Below are 20,510 nucleotides of genomic sequence, written 5' to 3' on the forward strand. Positions count from 1 at the left end.
ATAGTTTGACCCCTCAGAGACCCCTGAACCACATGTGCCACAGAAGCAGGCCCCTCTCCCCATCTAGCCCGATCCAGGTGGGGATGACTAACCATGAACAACCTTTTCTCCAGATGGAAGTCGCTGTACATATGCTCTTTCTGTAACCAGATCTGTCCAGACACAACCCAGCAGGTGAGATGCTGTGGACTCTGAGGGTGCCTGGAGTCCTCCCCCACAAGTTCTTCCTGTGAATGGAGAAGTACAGCTTCCCTAATCTGGTACAGTGGCCAAAGCTCGACCTGGAGAGCTGGGGTGGTAACAGCTGGGTTACAGCTGGGGCATGGAAAACTGAGTTAGTGAGGAAAGTCTGTCAAGCAAGAGCTAAGCTGTAGCTACAGACACTGAGCTACCCACAGATGCGAGAGATGCCTGCTGCGTAAGGTCATCTCCCTTCACAAAGGGACAAGTAAGTGGAGGTGGTGTAGTGGCAGAGTTCTCTTCAGTGGCTGTGAGTCCTCGGGTTCCAGAATCTCGATACCCCTTCCCTCAGCAAGAGGCTCTCTACCCAACTGCCCACAGCTGCTGGTGCTTCAGACTGTGGTACTACAGCAGGACAGAAGGACAGGCAAGACAGAGGGGCTGTAGGAAATGGGGGAACCCTTGAACCTTGGGATCTAATGTGCCTTCCCCACAGCCTAAGGGTTAAGAAATGTCTGGACAACTGATACAGCCAAAATGACAAAGATAATGCATGTTTCCCAAGAGACATCTTTTAAAGGGTGTTTAAAACAAATGAACTGGACCAACTCAGGACCAGAATGTTTGTGAGTTAACTGTATTAGCACCTGGTCTAACCAAAGCCCCTTATAAAAACGAACAGACAAAAAGCCTTACAATTTACGAGGGGAAATCCTTTAAGAAGACAATTAAAGCAGCTCACGTGTTCTCACCTGTTAAACCTTACCCACACTTTAAGCTTTAAACCTTGTTGTAAATTATATCTGTTGAGGAATGTGAGCTGGAGACCTGCCACATCATGTAGGCGGTGATTGTAAAGACGCTGAGCTGCAACTCTCCCCAGGACCCCACCTGTGTCATGGGTGTGTATTCTCCGTTTCCGATATGACTGTCTAAACACCTAAAGGCTTCAGAACTTGGCTTCACTCTGACTAATCCTGAAATTCTTCTTTTATGGTATACTCAAGGATCTGGCTTCACTTGGAGCTCCCTATGGGGGAAGGGAAGGGAACTCTTCAGGTTTCTGACAACCATTGAGTTGTAGCTCCTGCCACTGCCAGCGGTGCTAGAACCCAGACAGGTCTGCCCACTGTGGGGCTCTGCACTGTCCGCTGCCTCTGTGTTCCCTGTAGGCCTGGCCAACTTCATGAAGTCTGCATCTCTACTGCGTACTCACAGGCACTAGCTCCCACCCCCCACCTTCCCGGAGGAGCTGCTCTATGGCTTTTCCTGGGGAGACAGGAACACAGAAATGTCTGTTTACTCCAGTCAGCACACTGACCACAGATAGAACGAGCCTACCCACGTCTTGCTTGGCAGACCACTGAGTTAGTTTATAAGGCTTGCTTACAGGTGATCTCGAAACGGCTGCATCACTGAAAAGTTCAGCCCCTGCTCAGAGCTGCGCAGCACAGGTTCCCTTTTCTGTAGCCTGTTGTCTTCCAAGACCAAGTGCATCCTCTGGGACAGAATTACAGGCAGCTTTAAAGGGGAGTGGCCAGAATCTCAAGTGAGGCCCAAATGACTCTCCCACACTCTCAATCTTGTGAGAGTCACCAGTGAGTAATCTCAGATACTCTAATTAAGACAGTGACAGCTCTGTCGTGCCTGGAGGACAGTAGTCCACAGCACCCTCTCACGGAGTCTTTCTTGTGGGATAGGTGGGAAGGGCCAGAGAGTTCTTTTACTCACTCACAAACATTTGGGAAGGGTGTGTTACCTCACACTCAAGGCCACCATCAACTCTTCAATCTAGGTCTGCATCTAGCTGTGCTGGGCTGCACCTCATGCCACTCAGCTGTCTACAAGACAGGGACAGGGTAAAATCCGCTCTCCCGTGTCAGATGTGTAGGTTGCCTAGTGGCTGAGTCTTAGCGAATGTCCAGCACATGGTCAAATGAGCAGCTTCATCTGCAGCTCGGGCACTAATCTCGAGGCTTTTGCTCCATGAGCGTGTTTTTCTATTCAGAATTAGGACACCGTTGTGTAACAGTTGCCTCCGAGATTAAAACACTCCATCCTGCAGATATTTCCTTAAGCAGGAAGGGAAAAACTCAAAACAGCACCCAGAAGTCCCTGAAACTGAGTGGATTCACTAGGTCCCTCCTTGACAAGGTAAATGACAAAAGCTGAGAGTCCTTCTTAGGAGAGCAGAGCCAAGTTGCAAAGAAGACTCTCAGACTAGACCAGCTGCCTGGAAGAGGAAAACACCAGCCCAGATCCCTGGAAGGAGAGGTTTAGACCAACCGAAGCACCTGGAAAGGGCACGCTCTAATCTGTTGAGCAGCCTGCAGGCTATGCAACATGCTCCAAGTTCCCAGCTTTGTGAGCTGTCCCCGTGCTGGAGTGGGTTTTGGCGATGCAGCTGTCTGAGTCATTTCTGCCCCTGTAGGTGACCCCCCCCCCCAGTCCATATTCCTGAAAGCAACCCTAATAAAATACCTAATAATATAACGTTTACCAAAGTGGATGTGGGTGGTATCCGTACTTTTGTCTGTAGCGGGTTCCCTATCTGGGATTTGTAGATGTGTGTTGTTTCTCTCCGAGAAAAGTTTTGTCACACAGCAGGCCCAGGATGTGGCCATACGGGGTAGTGATGGTAACAAGAAGACTGAGGGAGGGGAGTGGTGAGAATAGAGGATTGTGGGATTGGGGACATGGCTCGCTGAATGAAGTCTGAAATTTGAATTCCACATGAAGGCTGGTTTTCTGCTCAGCATTTAGGAGGCAGAAACCAGGTCCCTGAGCAGGTTGGCTAGCTAGAAACTGGTGCTCCCAGCACTCTCAGCGAGAACCCCACCTCTAGAAAATGAGTAGAGAGATCCATAGAAAGGCACCAAACATTGCCTTTAGTCCTCCATACACATGCATGCACATGTGAATGTGTACCTGCACACACAGAGACATGTACACACACTCTCAAATGCATCACACACACACAAGCACGTAAAAGAGAAACCCTGAGGACTGTCTAGCAAGAGTGAGGAGTCAGCTCTGGAAGAGGCTTCTAGTCCTGACTCCACCAGGAGAGAAGCTTCCATCTGCCCTGCTCACCCGAGACCCTGGGAAAATGTGGTCAGGGAGAGTGGGCGCTTAGTCCTGAGATGCTCAAATGAGCAGGAGGCCCTGTGCCTGAATGGAAGGATAGGCCACTGAGGTGTCGGCACCCTGTCCTTGGTCGTAATAGGCACTGTAAAAACAGGGTCCGCCTCACACACAGCTGACAGTGGGAATACGAGGTTTTATTGGAGTTGCTTTCAGGACTATGGACTGGGAGGGAGTTACCTACAGGAGCAGAAATGACTCCTGTAGAACTGCTTTGGCAAATAGTCAGCAGTTCCTCACAATGTGAAATATTGATTACCACATGATCCAGACACTGTAGTCCCGAGGATAATTAAAACAGCTAGGCGATGTCGGTTGGGTGCTTTGGCCTCAGTGAGACAGGATGCACCTAGCTCCACAGAGACTTGATGTGCCAGGGTGGGAGGAGACCCCAGGAGCTCCCACCCACTCAGAGGAGAAGAGGGAGATGGTGGGGGGAGGATTCTGGGAGGGGTCTACTGGGCTGGGGGAAGTAAACAATTAAAGTGAATTTTTTAAAAAGCCAGGCAAATACACAGGTGTTCACAGCAGAATCGTAACACTTAAACAGTGGGATTAACCTAAATGTCTGTCAGGTGGCATCGAGTCAAGCAACATCATAAAACAGAACATTATCCAGTCATCAAAAGGGAGCCACTGATCCATGCTGTCAGAGATGAGCCTGGAAATCACATAAACATATGCCATGCAGGGGGACCATGCATGATTCCACTCATATGAAATTTTATTTAATGTCCATAGTTGGCAAATCAACAGAAACAAACACACCTAAGCTGTTTGGTACTAGAGAAGACGGAACAGAGAAAAGCTGCTGATGAGTATGGGGTTTCTATTTGGGGTAATGGTTATACAACTCTGAACATATTTGAACATCACTGAACTGTATACTTGAGTAAGTAGCATCTAGGTAAAACTTAAGTAAATCAGAAATTATTCTGGTCCAGCCTAGTGTGGAAAAAGAAACGTCACCATTGTTGATGACTGTCACTTGAGTGTTCTGACCCTGCAGGACTCCCAACGCCAGAGTTTTAGTACAAGGGGAACATATTACCAGTGGCTACCTTTCCTATCTAGTGCCTGGTACCTGCTGAAACAGCACAGAAGCCCTAGGCCGGGGAACCAGTGTCCTCTAGGGACAGCCCTCTTCTCCGCCCCTGCCTGCTCCCGACCAGGCTTCCCAGACACAGACAGCGCTCCACACCGCAGGCTTCCATCGCTAGTGCACGACAATTCAGTCACAAGGAGCACTAGCTCGTCCTTTGCTCGTGGGGTGGGGACGGAAGGACTGTGGCTGTCAAATCAGACCTGCTTATGAGTAAAAATAGAATCTTCCGTTTCCCAGCATGCCGGCCTTGGACTGAGGGACAGAGCCTCAGAACAGGGACAAGTGTCCTGGGTCAGCTGAGGACCGCCTCAGGGAATCTGGACATCTCTCTTTTACATGACCTTGTTGCTTGGGTAGTGGCTTTGCCCAGCAGGTGCTCCTTCCCCAGCAAGCAGGTGCCAAGAGTGCCCAGGCTGGCTGGAAGGCTCCCAGGTAGGCTTCTGGGTTGTCATGGCAACTACCTAGGAGGTGGGGAGCATCTTGTGTCTCCTGTGGAGCCACGCTAGGATGAAACGCCAAAGAAAACACTTGGAGAATCTGCTGCTTCTTTCTCACTGCCCTGCTCCAGCCTCAGGGAGCCTTCCTCTGGACATGGGAAGAGCCTGTGTTCAGGCATATCTGGGCTTAGTCACTCAGATGACTACACAGATCCACAAGGCAGGATGCCCAGTGGCTGAGAACCAAGGGTCAGAGGTCAGAAGCCCTGCCCTATACCTACTGTTCCCTGGCTGCATAACCCTGGCAAAGTCACCCAGCTCAGGATGAAACTGTGCATGATACATCAGAGGGATGACAAGGAGACCATGTGACCAGGTGTGCTCAGATGGCACACGTGGAGTTGCATGGATTTGGCTCTTGTGTAGTGGTGGGCACTTAGTGAGGGCTTGGTAGACTAGCTCTGAGTGAGCTTGTATTTCTCTCCAAGAAGAACAGATGCCCAAGGAATTTGCCCCTCACCCTAAGCTGTTCCTGAGGTCTCAGAGAGGCTTGTCTCCAAGTAGAGGTCCATTTCTGTCCACACAGTGTTCTCTAAGCACTTTCTGTGTTTCCGCCTCTCCAACATTTAGAGATTCAATACCTAGGGTTGCCTATAACCCTATCAGGTCTTAGCAGCATTCCAGCCACAAACAGGGCACCTGTGAGAGCCGCTGAGCCTTGGTGATTGTGTCAAGAGCTTCACATGCTTCTCTCTGCCTCCCTGTAGTATGCTTCATTGCTGCACTGCTCCAAACCTGGAAAACCTGGGTATCAAGGAAGTGGGGAGGGAAGAGGAGAAAGGCAACAAAGAGGACAAGAAGCCACCTGGGATGGAGGGGAGGAGACAGGCAAGAATAGGGACAGAAAGATGAGCTTAGCATAAAGGCAATTGCCTGGTGTCCTGTCAAGCCTGGTGACCTCAGCTCAGTCCTCAGAACCAACATGACAGAAGGGAAGACAAAGCCCACAATTTCCTTTGACTATCATGCATGTACAATGGCCCCCAACACAAATTCACATGCACACATACAATAAATAAATACATGTAAATTTTAAAAAGAGTAAGGAAAGCCAGGCAGTGGTGGTGCATGCCTTTAATCCTAGCACTTGGGAGGCAGAGGCAGGTGGATTTCTGAGTTCGAGGCCAGCCTTGTCTACAGAGTGAGTTCCAGGACAGCCAGAACTACACAGAGAAATCCTGTCTTAAAAAAAAAAAAAAAAAAAAGACAGAAAGAGGACCAGGAAGGCTGGGGATGTTGCTTAGCTAGCAGGGTGCTTGCCTACTGTGCACCAAGCCTGTATTTAATGTGGTTGCAAATGCCTTCGATCCCCAAACTTGGGGTGCAGAGACAGGAAGATCAGGAGTTCAAAGCCATCTGAGCTGCATAGTTTTCAGCCAGCCTTGGCTACTTGACACAATACAGGACTAGGAAGGGGAAGACGAGAAGGGGGTCTGAATAGAAAGAAGGGGGGATATCAAAACACATGAACTTTGACCTGCTTGTGCTCATGCTGGGACAGCAGTCCTGTTGACCAGTGGGAAATGGAGTTCATCTGGAACCAGGGACAACAGGTAAGACCACAGGGTTTCTGCTTATGCAGAGCAGTCACACGTGTGGCACAGGTATGCTAAGAGGCAGTCACCCTGGCTACCCACCCTCTTCTCTCTGCCTCCCACACAGTCCACCTGTGCCTCCTCATTCTATCTCAGCCAGTTGTGATCACAGAACTCTTTCCAGCAGTGTGGTGATGAGATTCTGAGTGTGGGGAGGAGCCAGGTCAGGATTCCTTACCAGGCATAGCTCTATAAATCAGACCGGGTCTTAATCCCTCTTTACCTGTGGACCACCAACCTAACCATGGTTTTCTTTGATTCTTGATTTGTTATGCTTTGTACTAAGCGCTGGTATGAGATCTGGTGTGCTTCTGAGCTACAGATGGTTTTCTGTGGCACCATATAATTACCTGCTACTGAATACTGAATACTGGCTAGTGTAACCCCAGCTGGTCAGCACTGAAGTGTGAGATGGGGGTTCACCTTCCTACCTTCTACCTGCTCTTCTTGGGGGCTCTGTACCCTACTTCCATGCAGCTTATGGCTGCAATGTAGGTTTCTGCAGCTCCCTCGGGTTCTTCACACATCCAACCTAGCCACTCTCAAAGCCTCATGGAGGCATTATCTTCTGGGGACTTCTAGTATTCCAGTAAGATGGACCGAGTAGCTAAATCACAGTTTGGGAAAAGGAGAGGCTGAGATAGGGACTCTGACATGGTCAGAGTTTCTCCGAAGCCCTGGCTTCTCTCTCTAGATCTCTCCGTTCACTGGCTCCATGGACTATCAAATGGGCGGGCTCAGCAGGCTCTCCAGACCTGCACCCTTGTAAAGAGCTACATTGTAGTGGGCAGATGTGCCAGCCAGGAAACACACACTTCTCCAGTGGATACTTGGGTCAAATTTCAGGCTAGCACAGCTGTTCCCTTTCTTGGGTCTGTGCAAGTACCCTCCATTTCTGGTTCTGGGCAGGACATCAGGAATGAATGGCCAGCCTGTATTCCTGGACCTGGGCAGTGTGTATATTTTTAGCTCTACACTGTGTGGCCATCTACACTGTGTTTAGTGTCCTCGGGGAACCACCCAGTTGCAGATGCAGGAGGGATCCACAGCTGGGTCACTGAGGTGCTTACAGGTCCACCCACCCACCCACCCCATCAAGTACAACTTGGATATTTGAGTGAGCAAGGCCATGCCATAGTGACAGCCTGAATGCCCCAGGCCAGGAGACCTCTCCCCAACAGGGCTGCCTCAGTTTTCCTGAACGCAATTTTCCTGAGTGCAAGACGCAGCTGTGAAAAGTGTGGCTGAATTATGGTTGATCAAACAGACTTTTCTGCCTTCTCTGCTGCTGGTGTTACTCGGTGGGTCTCACAAAGATGGGGGTGAAGTGCGGTGTGGAATAGGATACATGGCATCTGAGGTCCAGACTAACATCTCAAAGGACTCTCAAGGGTCACCAACAATTCACCCACATACTACACTTGTTTCTGCCTCTGTAAACTGTGGGAAGTCGTCCCACTATGGGTGTTCTAGTGTGGTGGCTCATTCTCAAAATTTTGGCACATTGGAAGGCTGAGGCAGGAGGCTAGAGGCCAGTCTGGGCTGCATAGTCAGTTCCAGGCCAACCTGAGCTAAGAGTGAGGCCCCTGTCACAAATAAAACTAAAACTAAAAGAAAAAACCAGGGTCAGCAAGATGGCTCAGTGGGTAAATGCACTTGTTGAGTTCCCATTTCCAAGACCCATATGCTTCCAGGAAGCAAAGAACTCCTAGGTGTCCTCTGCCCTCTACACATGTTGTGACATATGCACACATGGACACACACACACACGGATCAAGTAAGAAAATATTAAAATTTAAAAATGTTCACAACTATTCCCAGCATCCTCCGGTGGTGGTGGTGGTAAGTTGATGTCACCACAGTAAGAAGTATGTTTCGTGTCTCACATTTAAGAGAAATTATTTCATGAACAGTACTTATTTTCACTCTATGGTATGTTCCCTTATCTCTTCTTTCATTCTATTTCACGTTTATAAAATGCAGATCACCACCTACCCATTTTCTAATAATAACTAATATTGGACCCTAATCTGATGGTGGAGACTAATTGTAAATAAACCTGCGCTCATATATACAAAGTTACTGATCATGCTTGACTCGGAGCCAGCCCAGCAAGAACAGGCAGCGATTTAGCGGGGGTAGGGGGTGGGGGGCGGGGAACTCCCAATTTCATAGCTGTGGGCAGGGCTTCGGGCTGCAGTCCGAGGACGCGTGCAGGCGCCCAGGAACCATCCAAGACAGTCAGGGCTTATTTTAAGGACATCAGCGCCACAGGCTTGGGAGGAGCGTAGGGCTCCCCCGGGCTCCCCCTGCACTTTCTATTTCGGGGCCACCCCGCCAGGAGCAACGCAGAACTGAGTAGCACCCGCTTGCCGGTTCCTTGGCCCCCGGGCGCGAGCGGGACTGAGGACGCACCTGGCCCAGCGCTGGCTAACTGTCGGGGTCCAGCTCCTGCAAACAAGAAGCGAAGACTGACATCTCCACCCTATTAACACCTGGGCCCGAAGGGTGCCTCTGGCACGCGCGGCGGGAGGAGCCTGGCGCTCCTCCAGGTCCAGCCCCAGCCCCGCCCCCGAGTTTGCAAACAGTGGCCTCCCGCCTGCCCCGCGCACGCGCGCTCCGCCCCGGCCGCTCAGTCTCACGCCCCTAAGCCGTGCGCAGGGCCCGCCGGGAACCCGCTGGGAAAACCTCGAGAGGCAGGTCGCCGGCCGGCAGCTCCCAGCTGCGCAGGCGCGGGCCCGCCCACCGCCGGCGGCGCGGCCATATTTAAAGGGAGCCGGCAGCGAGGAGCCAATGGGCTACGAGCGTGCGGGGGCGGCGCGCGGTGGCGGGAGGCCCCGGATGTGGCTGCGGCGGCGCTCCTCCCCCGCTCCCCTCAGACTCAGGCTAAGCGCCTCGCTCCGCTCCCACTCCCGCTCGCTCGTGGCCCGCAGGCCCCTAGGCGCGGCAGGAGGCGCCTCGGCGGCGGCGGCGGCGGCGGCTCCCGGCGGCCAGGCCACCGCGCGGCAGCGGAGCGGGCGGGGCCCGGCGCTGGAACCCCGCGCCCTGCGGGCCCCGGCCGCCGCCATGAGCGGCTCGTCCGGTACCCCGTATCTGGGCAGCAAGATCAGCCTCATCTCCAAGGCGCAGATCCGCTACGAGGGCATCCTCTACACCATCGACACCGACAATTCCACCGTGGCGCTCGCCAAAGGTAGCGGCCCGCCGCCGCCGCGCGCCCAACTGCCGCCCCAACAGCTCGCCGGCCCGCGCCTGCCCGCACAATGGTGTTCCTGGCTTCGGCTGGGGGCTGTGGGAGGAGTGGACCAGGGTCCTGCTGGTGTCGGGGGATGGGGCGGCTTTGAAGCCGTGGACCTCCCCACCTGCGAGACGCCCCCGCGGGGCGAGACGCGCGCCGAGGCGGGGTCCCGGGTCCTGCGCGCTCTCCTTGGAACCCCTTGGTAGCCTCCGCCCGTCGAGTCCTGTGCAGCCTCCCACCGAGCTAGGGCGTCGGTTGGGACGCGGCTGCCCTGCTCTGAACTCTCCCGACCCTGTTCACTTGAGGGGTTGGTTTGATGAGAGAAGTGCAGAGCCGGTGCGGTAGTCGCGGCAGCGTGAGGGCCCAGAGCTTCTTTCTTTGTCTTCTTTTCTCCGCGTTAAATGGGGCGCTCGTTTCCTTCGGCTCTCCAGAAGCATGAGCGCAGCAGCCCGCCCGGGGTGTGTTAGACCCTCGAGGGTGCAGATGGAAGGGTCGAGGCCAATCTGAAGCCAGCGTGCTGCAGTCCTGGGCCATTCTCCCAAACCTTAGCCATACCTTCTATTTGAAGCGTGGCGCCTGGACCCAGACTGCTGTGCTGCAGGGAAGAGCTCAGTGTTGGGCTTTTTGTTCACTTGAACTCTTCATGCTGCACTTGAAGTGAGATACCCAGTTGGAGAAACAGACCCAGAGTAGGCCCCTGTCCGCAATAGGAGTTTTCTGCTTAAAGCCTGCCACCAGATTCAGCTCAGCCCAGGAGTCTTGCCAAACAGAGGTGTGCTAGCCTTCCTAGACCCATCCTGTAGAGGGTCCTTTGGGTCCAGGATTTCCTTATGGGATATGTTGGGGGGGGGTGTCTGAGTTTGGGGACTTGTTCCCTTTGTTTCTGCCACAACCATGGCCTGTTCTTTGTACCAGGGCTAGGGAGACTTTCCGTGTTTGCCTCAGAAAATCTCCTCAGCTGTAGCTTGTGATGAGGGCCCAGGGTTCCATCTGCAAAGTCAGATGTGAGAAAAGAGATTCTGCATACCAGCCTTGTCTACAAAGAGCTCTGCCCGTCGGCGGTTTTTTGCAGATTATCAGGGAGATTTGTGAAGCTTGAGAGTCTATGGAAATTCTCATGTCATCTTCCTGAACTACTTACTGTCCCTTGTGATCTTTGCCACATGGTGCTTTATAGGTATTGTAAGCTGAAAATTGAGAGATTAAGTAGCTGTTTAAAGAGACTGCTGTGTCAGAGGGTGCTGTAGTCAGAAGCTTGAGCAAATGCACTTGGCACAGGACAACAACTTAACTCTCTTTTTCTCAACCCCTAAGTGAGGTCCTTTGGTACTGAAGACCGTCCCACAGACAGGCCTGCTCCCCCAAGAGAGGAAATTTATGAGTACATCATTTTCCGGGGAAGTGATATCAAAGATATTACTGTGTGCGAACCTCCGAAAGCTCAGCATACACTCCCTCAGGATCCTGCTATTGTTCAGGTAAGTGTGTTGTGCTTCTGTGTGGGTGTGCCTTTACAAGAGAGGCTGGTTTCCATGTGAAAGTTGGTGTCATCTGTTTGTCTAGAGCATTCAGCTTAAGGACTTGCCCTTTAGTGAGCACTGGCCTGGTTTTCATCTAGACAGTTTCTGTTCCTAAAGGGTTAATTCGATGCAGCAGCACACACTTTACAGGGTAATATGTTCAGCATGGCAAGGCCACTAGGGAAAGAGACCTGTAGCTTGCTGTGCATGATGTACAGATGTTGCTGCTGGTGGTCTTGCCTGGTCCTGGCGTGCCTGGAGCATAGCAGTCCAGTTTTGAGTGGCAGAGTGTAAGTGGCATCAGGTGTTTTCAGGGGTGACAGGGTTGGTTCACTGTCTGAATAGTTTTCTGCTGTGGTATTGCATTATTGTAGGACACTAAATTTGAAAGTCTTAAGCTAAGCTTGACTGCCTAGTAGGTTATACCCAAGGATTACAAGGGGAAAGGCAGCTAGATTATTATCTTCTGTAAGTTTAGACCTTTGTTGGCTTCTCTGGTACAGACTGCCCCAGGTTCTGAGATGAAGCTATATTTAGAAAGATAGGAGCAGACAGGGGGCAGGGTTGGCACTTGGAAGAACCCAAGTCAGATTTCTGAAAAGCTTGGTGGATAGGTATTTAAGGTCTCAAAACGGGGAAAGTTATAGCCAGACTAGAGGGGCTGCAAGGAGTCAGGAGGTGTGGGGACAGGCAGTCCTCATAAGCACTCATGATCCTGGAGGCAGGTTGGTGGGCAGAGAAAGGAAGGACACGTAGAGATGTGTAAATAGTTCCTGACCTCATAGTTGTCCCTCTTCAAGGGAGCCTTTCTCCTCCTCAAAGTGGCGTTTCCTCATGTGCAAAGGTCAGATTGCTGTTGGCAGTGGGGAGCTGTAAGAGAGTTTTAATTCTGTGAAGTTCATGCAGCTGAACTTCAGTGAAATTAGTGAAATTTTGGGGGAAAGGCATGTTTGGCAACAATGGGAACTGCCCAGAAGTACCTACCAGACCAGGAGTGCAGGCTGACAGACTTGGCACCCTCTTCCTGAGAAAGTACAGTATATGGAGACTTGAGGGTAACAGGATGTTGCAGCACTCTTACCTGTGTGTCTCCTTGTTCAGTCCTCCCTGGGCTCTGCCTCCGCCTCGCCCTTCCAGCCGCATGTGCCTTACAGCCCCTTCAGAGGGATGCCACCGTATGGCCAGCTGGCAGCCAGCTCCCTGCTCAGCCAGCAGTATGCCGCTTCCTTAGGTCTAGGTGAGTGACCGCTTTGTGTGTGCGACTACTCTTACCATGATCACCACACAGTGGAGTCATGCACCCTGAGAGCCAGACAGTCTTCATGTCCTACAGCTGCTGGACTCTTGCATCTTAAACCACACTTGATAAACGGCCCAGCACAGCTTCAGCTCATTAGTGTTGACTAGCTGCTTTCTGAGACTGAGGCAGCAGTGTTGAGTTTTGCACCAGATGACATAAGTCAGAGAGTGCACCTGAGATGAAAAGCTTTACAGCTGAGATCTGTCTGTGAACCCGTTCATACCCTTTGTCCTGTTGTAGCCTAGACTGGTGTGTTGCAAGAGCCCAGCTCAAACGTGGTTCTACTGACAGGGTTTACTACTCCCAGAGATCAACCCTGTCTTTGACCTTGAAGCTGTGTTCAAAACTCGGAAAGTTGGGCATTATGTCAGTGCTGGGGAGGCAGAGATAGGCAGACCCTGAGACTGGCTAGCCTGCAAATTGAGCCTAATCAGTGAGTTCCAGGCCAACGGAGAGACCTTGTCTTAAAAAAGGTGGGTGACAGCCAAGGGAACAACACCCAAGGTTAACCTATGGCCTCTACATGAATGTGCACATGTGCATACATGTATACATGCATGCTTTCCCCATCCCTAAGAACGGATGCATCTTGTCCATCCACCCTTTCTCAGACTCCAACATAAGGTAGCTGAGGTAGGGAATGTTAATTAAGCTCCAGACCAATGCTATGGGCCACCCTGTTGAGATTGCTGTTCTGATGTGGCAGGTGAGTTCTCAGCCTGGCTTTAAATACATCATTTGAGAGGTCACTTGGCTCTTTCCAGGCTTGCTAGGATAAGACAAGTATGCCCTGACTTATTTGTGTGCTTTCTCTTTGCTCTTCTCTCTCTCTCTTCTTCAGAGAAGTTGGTAAGCCCTCCAGCCTCAGCCGCTGCTTCCAGCCCTAGTTCTTCTCCATCTCCACAGCCTGTTTCAGAGCTTGACATGTCCTCAGAGCCACCTCAGCTCACTTGCAAGGGTAACAGCAGTTTGGAGAACTAAGTGCATGCTGTCTTGTAGACTGAGAGCCAGGGGTGAACATCCAGGATGGCAGGGGCTGGGACAGAGCATCCGTTAGGCCCAGGGACCAGGTTACTGCTTGTGTTTGGTTAGAGTCAGTAGAGCACTTAATTCACTCTGCTGGGTTTAGGATTTGACCTGCTCATGGCCGTTGCACGGGGAGACATAAAGGTGTTTGTTGGGGTTTTCTAGGTCTTAAACATGTTCTGAATTGCTGCTCTGGAAAATTCCCCCAACAAGTAAGATGAGACATGTAGTTCTCTCTTCAGGATGTTGTAAGTGGGGAGCTTGCATGGCAGCCCCAGGTGTCTTGGCTGCGTGAACAGCGCCATTGGAGAGTCTGCTAGCTGTGCTGCCGTGCACTCACCTGTCTCTGCTGAGACAGCAGCACTTACAGGGTGTTGCACCTTCCATGTGTTCTCGTGCTCAGATCTGTTTTATATGCGGTGCCATGCTAATAGCTCGCTCAAGCCGTCCTCATTACACCCCTCAGTTCAGGAGGCCTCCAGGGGTCGGGACATAGCAAGTAGCAGTCTGTATATGTGGGCTCTTAAGTCCTGAGGGCCTCTTTGTATCTGAGTTAGGACATACAATATCCTTTCTAATTAAGAGCTATGACGGGAGATACTTCCATTGTTCTTAGGACTGGTCACATAAATCTACCCATAGGCAAAATTGCCTCTTAAAAAGCACACAAGGGTCTGGATTGGTAGTTGAATGGATACTGAATGCTTTTTCAGATGACCTGGGTTTGATTCCCAGAACTTACTAAAACTCCAATCCTAGGGTCTCTGATCTCTTCCGGCCTCTGAGGATACTGGACATGCATGTGATACACAGACACAACACACACACACACACACACACACACACACACACACACACACACAATACCCATAGATAGAGATAAGCAGGCACAATACCCAAACCCACACACATATCTGGAAAAGCATTTAAAAAAAAAAAAAAAGCATTTTTATTTACTTTCCAAATATTTTCCCCTTTCTGGTCTCCCCTCCCAGACAGTTTTTCATCTTATCCCCACTCCCCCTTTGCCTCTGACAGGGTGCTCCCCTACCTCACCCCATCTCTCGGCATCCCCCTTACCTGGGACATCAAGTCTCTACAGGGTTAGGTGCATCCTCTCCCACTGAGGCCAGACAAGGCAGTCTTTCACTACATACGTTTGGGGTGGGCTGTGGGGAAGGCCTAGCCCATATATGCTCTTTGGTTGGTGGCTTACCACCAACCTTCCTCACGTTCTCTAGGAGCTCCCAGGGGTCCAGGTTGGTTGATACTGTTGTTCTATGGGGTTGTCATTCTCTTGACCTCTTTCAATCCTTCCCCCCACTCCTCCTTAGGGGTCCCTGACCTCAGTCCAATGTTTGGCTGTGTCTATATAGAGAAGTATTTTTAAAAACCACACACATGAGCTACTTATGTGAGACTGTTTGCTGTTTGTTTCTTGGGGTCATTCTTGCTGAGTGAGATGACAGGCCTGAGAAACAGGTGCAGCTCAGTTTCTGTTAGGAGGACTTTGTGGACCTGCCTTGCGAGTGTCTCCGACCCTGTTGGAGTTTCTCCACATCAGTGTTTTCATTTTGTTTTACCATGATCTTCTGCTTCATATCTCAGTCCAGTTCCACACAACCCTGAAGAATGCAATGTTCCCCATGGGTTACAGGGCCTGGGACAGGTCAAGGGGCAGCAGAGAATACTGGAGGCGCTTTATGTTTCTCTAGTGTCAAAGGATTGTTTGGTGGGGTGTGGAGTGTAGTCTCCCACAGTGGACACCTGGCAGCCAGTCCTTGCTTAGGAAGGGCTTACTCTTTGAGAAACTGGGTTGTTAGCCTTTGTTGCAGTCTGTCGTCCTCACCTCATCTGGTTTTCATAAAGCTGTTGGAGAATTTAACTTCAGAGTCTGACTACTGAATTTTCTAGAAGATACCAGGCTGGGGTGGTCAGAGTAACATTTCTTGAATTCTGAACTTGTTTCAGGGCTGTTGACACCTTCAGGGTTGGTCAGAGCTTGCCTAGAAAACCTACTGGTAAATCTGGAGGTGCTCCCGTTGGCAGCACAGTGACTTTGCTCTCCTTGGAGCTCCTTAACTTGGAGCTCTAGGGTTGGTGCTCCTAGAGACTTGGCTTTGGTGCCATCCTGTGACTTTCTTTTGTCACCTTGGACCAGCTTCAAAGGGAATGGGCCAGCCTGGGAGAGTAAACCCTAGGTTCAGACTTTTTCTAGACAGTATGTCACCTCTGTCCTAACCCCAAGGTGTCAGCCAGGGGAAAACTGGCTGAGGTGGTAAGCTTTCTCTGCTCAGCTGTTTCTAAACATTCCTTCTCTCTTCACCTCAGGAGCTGGGTTCCCATCTACCCCAGTCGGCAAGAGCCCCATGGTGGAGCAGGCTGTCCAGACTAGTTCTGTTGATAACTTGAATGCTAAGAAACTGTTGCCCAGCAAGGTCACCCCGGCGACACAGCTCAATGGTCGCCAGGCTCAGCCAAGCAGCAAGCCTGCCAGCGGTACTTGAACACTGATTCCCCTGTAGTTTGCTCTGTGTTCCCAGTGAAGTTTCACTGGGTTGTGTTTTAAAGCCTTATCCTAGCCCAAGCCACATGCTTTTGCAGGCAGGCCTATGGGCAGCCTTATTCCTTTCTGTGGGCTGCATGTGATGGTGGTGGCGGTGGTGGTCTGCTTTGGTGGCTGGGTTCTGGCTTCTGCAGGAGCTTTCCCTCACTTCTCCCTTTGCACCTTAGATGTAGTCCAGCCGGCACCTGTGCACACTCCAGGGCAGGTGAATGATGAGAACAGAAGACCTCCACGGAGGCGGTCAGGTAACACCATGGCCACTGAGTCCATAGCCATGAGCAGCAGGCTGTGCTTTGCTTGCCTGTGCTGGGGACTTGGGACTAAGGTGGTGCTTCGGTGAGCTGTGCCTTCCGTTAGTGTGTGAGCTGCTTTTGAGTTGAAGCTGGAATAGTTGGTGACATCAGCCATGCTGCTTTTTCTCCACATAGGCAATCGGAGAACAAGAAATCGTTCCAGGGGGCAAAACCGTCCAGCTAATGTTAAGGAAAACACAATCAAATTTGAAGGCGACTTTGATTTTGAGAGTGCAAACGCCCAGTTCAACCGAGAGGAGCTTGATAAGGAGTTTAAGAAGAAGCTGAACTTTAAAGGTCTGACTCACTCGCACGTTCTCCCTATGAGAGTCCTTAGAGCATGTTAGCACAGGAGGACTGGTGGGGTCCTGACCAATGTGGAAATTGGAATAAACTGAGAAATCGATTGTATGTGTTGGGAGGTTTTGTGGAACCTGTGACTTGTGGTAAGAGGAAAGACTCTTTGTTATGAAATATTCTGGTCAGGCTGTTTATCCTTGGCCTGAGGATGGCTGAGAGTAGACCCTCCCACCCCCACTCCGGTAGTGTTTGGTTTCTGGACCTTTGTGTTCTGCTTGTCTTTGTAGATGACAAAGCTGAAAAGGGGGAAGAAAAGGACCCAGCTGTGATGACGCAGAGTGAAGAGACCCCTGCCGAGGAGGACCTTCTGGGGCCCAACTGTTACTATGACAAATCCAAGTCCTTCTTTGACAACATCTCTTCTGAACTCAAAACAAGGTAAGGACCTGGGTGTACTGTGGAAACCGTGGTTATTTTCTAAGTCCTGGAAGCACGTGACTAAAACGTACTAGCACTAAGTCAGCCTTGGAGCTTATATTCGGAGTGGGTGTTGTGGGATCTTACATTCTACATGATAAGCACGAGACCCAGCTGGTTCTACTTCTGTCTGCTAGGATGTGCTGCCAGAAACTTCTGGCTGTCTCCGAGCTTGATCAGGACTTGCTGAGGTCAGGTCTTTGTAGTCTGTGCTTTCCTCTAAGAGTTCCGTTCATGCTGTTCTCTCTGGCTGATCTGCCCACCGGTCTGGGAAGCCCTTGACGACCTTGCTGCTTAGGCAGTTGGTTGAGCATCCTGTCCTCACAAGTGTTGGAAGTCTGTCCTTGTGATTTGTGTCAGCTGTATGAGCACCCCAGACTGTATGGTAGTCTTTACAGAAGGAATGGTGTATAAACACAGACCCAGGAGTCCTGTTGGTTGAGTACTAGGCATGCTGCCAGCCATTGAAGAGCAGGAGATGAGCTGGGCATCCTGAGTCGTGCACACACTTCACCAGGGGAGCAACTGAAGCAAGAAAGAGACAAGGGAAGAAAAGGACTTAGACCCAGCTGTACCATTGTCATGTACAAGAGGTGTGGCCAGCTCAGCAGCAGCCGGAGTGGAGGAAGGGACTTTGTAGGTGAAGCCCAGACACGCGTGTGGCTGTGCATCAGAACAGCCTGCAGGGTGATAGCTTGACTACATGCTAAGTGAGGCCCACCAAGGCAGTCAGGAGAACTTGCTGATGACAGTCTCTTGGTGATGAGACTGTGGTTGAAGCTAGGTTGGTATGAAAGAGCTAGATGGCTCAGGTGGAGGGAGGTGACTTAGTGGCTGCAGGAGGCCTGATTCTGCTGTATGAGGGTCCAAGTCCCGGGCAGTGGCCCTGTCTCTAACAGCTGTGGCAGGACAAAGCCTATTTCAGAAACTAGTTGTTGCCCACTGCAGTCAGATCTTAACACATCTTATCTCTTGGTTCAGTTCTAGGCGGACAACATGGGCTGAAGAGAGGAAGCTGAATACTGAGACTTTCGGAGTGTCGGGGAGGTTCCTTCGTGGCCGCAGTTCACGTGGTGGATTCCGAGGAGGCAGAGGAAATGGGACAACACGCCGCAACCCCACTTCCCACCGAGCTGGGACTGGCCGGGTATAAGGGTGCAGTACAAGTGAGTGCGGAGCCTTCTGGATCCTTGGGTAGGAGGTGGTGGGGTGAGCGTCCCTAGATACTGGTTAGAAGCTGGGGAGCAAGCCTGTCAGAAACTCACAGAAGCTCACAGAAACCGCACCATTGCATGGATCATGACTCTTAGAATGATGCAGGCAGATAGATCCTAGGAGCAGTGAGCACCATAAGCAGGCCCCTGCTTTGTCTGAATGGGAGGGCCAGGGCTCAGTCATCTGTGAGCTGGGGGCTTGTGTAGTGTCTATAAGTGAGAATGGAAGCTCAGTGGCCACTGAGTCAGGACCTGTTGTTCCATTATTGTGGAACAATCCTGCTGGACCATCTCTGCAGTGCCATGTGGCCAGGACTTCCTACCTCTCTCTCTACTCCCTTCTGATCACCAGAGGTGAGGGAATAGACAGCTGCATAATAGGCACCTGTTGGGACATGCTCCTTCCTGTCCTCACAGGGTCCTGAAGAGACAGAGGTGCTGCCCTGAAGATAAGGACAGAAGGAACTGCTACAGTCAGCAGGAGAAGTGGACTCTGCTTACCAGTCTGGAAACCCTCATACTGCTACTTAGTTTTGGATTTAACCTTACTTGGACTTGGTCTGAGAGTTAGTACCACTTGGTTTTTGGGAAGTATTTGTAGGTAACCTCTGAAGGTGTCTTGACCTACATTTTCTTCTTGGTTGCACACAGCCTACTAGTAAAGTTTTGGTATTTTGCAAAAAGGTTTCTATAGGCAAAGGCTCAATCCTCACTTTGTAACTTTTTTTTTTAAATGACAGCTTTGACTCTTAAAATGGAACCAAATTTTATTTGGCACGTGTGGTGTCCAAATGTGTCTCTGCTACCCATCTGGCCCCTGGTGCTGCTGGCCTGGTACCCCAACTGCTAAAAGTGGGAAGTCTCAGGAGCCAGGCAGGGCCAGCACAGGGTGAGCCAGTCATACGGGGTGGGAGGGCCAGGGCAGGGACGGGGTGGGGGAGGTGTTTCATGGATCATGTTATGTAATGAACCAGTGATGTTCAGTGCTGGGGACTAACGGGATAAGTGAAGTAGTGGGAAGGGCCCGAGTGTCAGGTAGAGCCTGCCTTCCTTCCACAGGCACTGAGGCATCGTATTGAAGTTCAAGGCAAGCTCCTGTGGTGTGCCCAACCTTCCTGTCCTTGTCAGCCTCTGGCTGCACTTAAGTGTTCTTTCACTTTGAAATGAGCCAGTCTTTTTTTTTTTTTTTCCCTTTTTCAAGGTCATTGGCCTTATTTCCTCGATTGTAAATAGTTATTTGTTTATTTTAAAAGGCGGTGGAGGGAGGGTGGGGACATAAATTTGTTGCATGAGTACGTGTCAGATTTTCTGTGTAAGCATGCTTCCTCTGACTGACAGGGCATTTTGTTGAAAATAAAAGCACCTTGAAAACCAAAACCCCTTCCAAACAGCTACAAAGCTTTAGTTCTGTATTGATGAAGTCACGTAAAGGCTTGGCTTTATTTTTGTAGGACTTCATAGCTGAGAGTAGAACATAGCATTGGGGCTACTGTTGGGGTGATGCAAACTAAATAAACATTGGACTCTTGAAGTGCTGCCTCTGTTGCCTTTGTCAAGCCTGTCAGGAGCAAGCACTAGTTAGGCCTAGAACACATACATGCAGGCCAGGACTCTGATGAGGTAATGACAGGGAACTATATGGCATACCAGAAAAGTGACCTGGTGCCAGACAGTAGACAGGGTAGTTCTCACTGGGCTGTCTTGCTGGGATGCACTCCAATCTAGTATGGATGCAAGCTAGTATGGGATAAGCTCAGTCCTCAAGAGCAGATGCATGATCTTCAGGCTGGGGGAGCCTGCAGGAGGCTGTCAGTCTTGTGCTAGGTGGAAGCAGCATACAAAACCAACAGACTGAACAGGCTTTTACTAAGCGTTAAGTCACACAGATGTGCTAGGCACAAGTTTGACCCAAATCTTTATAAAACTGGTAAAACAAACAAGGGGCAGGGCAAGGGAAGCTGCAAGCTAAAGCAGATGGCAGAAAGATAAACTGGTTTAGAAGCCAAGAGGAAGTGCACTTCTGGCCAAGGGAAAAAAAAGGTCAGCCTACGGTTA

The 20,510-nt window shown here is 50.8% G+C and overlaps 1 protein-coding gene across 4 annotated transcripts; it reads left to right on the forward strand.

Moving 5' to 3' along the window:
* The first annotated feature begins 9,366 nt into the window (after window positions 1-9,366).
* Window positions 9,367-19,986, forward strand: Lsm14b (LSM family member 14B). Of its 4 annotated transcripts, XM_034495926.2 has the most exons (10): window positions 9,367-9,714; window positions 11,074-11,237; window positions 12,381-12,516; window positions 13,421-13,537; window positions 15,937-16,104; window positions 16,339-16,416; window positions 16,600-16,761; window positions 17,052-17,202; window positions 18,223-18,407; window positions 18,873-19,986. In XM_034495926.2, the coding sequence occupies exons 1-9, from the start codon at window positions 9,588-9,590 to the stop codon at window positions 18,392-18,394; spliced, it is 1,275 nt and encodes a 424-aa protein (XP_034351817.1). In that variant the 5' UTR covers window positions 9,367-9,587; the 3' UTR covers window positions 18,395-18,407; window positions 18,873-19,986. The 4 variants fall into 4 exon arrangements, with proteins under 4 accessions (XP_034351817.1, XP_034351814.1, XP_034351818.1 ...); XM_034495923.2 differs by lacking the exon at window positions 16,339-16,416; XM_034495927.2 differs by lacking the exon at window positions 13,421-13,537 and having other exon boundaries at window positions 9,370-9,714.
* The last annotated feature ends 524 nt before the right edge of the window (window positions 19,987-20,510 follow it).

The sequence above is a fragment of the Arvicanthis niloticus genome, chromosome 2 (genome assembly GCF_011762505.2).
Source record: "Arvicanthis niloticus isolate mArvNil1 chromosome 2, mArvNil1.pat.X, whole genome shotgun sequence".
In the NCBI taxonomy this organism is placed as follows: Eukaryota; Metazoa; Chordata; class Mammalia; order Rodentia; family Muridae; genus Arvicanthis; species Arvicanthis niloticus.

What these genes read in the sequence shown, in the direction of transcription:
- Lsm14b (XM_034495926.2), top strand. Translation starts at nt 9,588, where the DNA reads ATGAGCGGCTCGTCCGGTACCCCGTATCTGGGCAGCAAGATCAGCCTC. An exon ending in ACCTCAGCTCACTTGCAAGG is followed by an intron (nt 13,538 to 15,936) that starts GTAACAGCAGTT and finishes TCTTCACCTCAG; the next exon opens with GAGCTGGGTTCCCATCTACC. An exon ending in GAAGAAGCTGAACTTTAAAG is followed by an intron (nt 16,762 to 17,051) that starts GTCTGACTCACT and finishes TTGTCTTTGTAG; the next exon opens with ATGACAAAGCTGAAAAGGGG.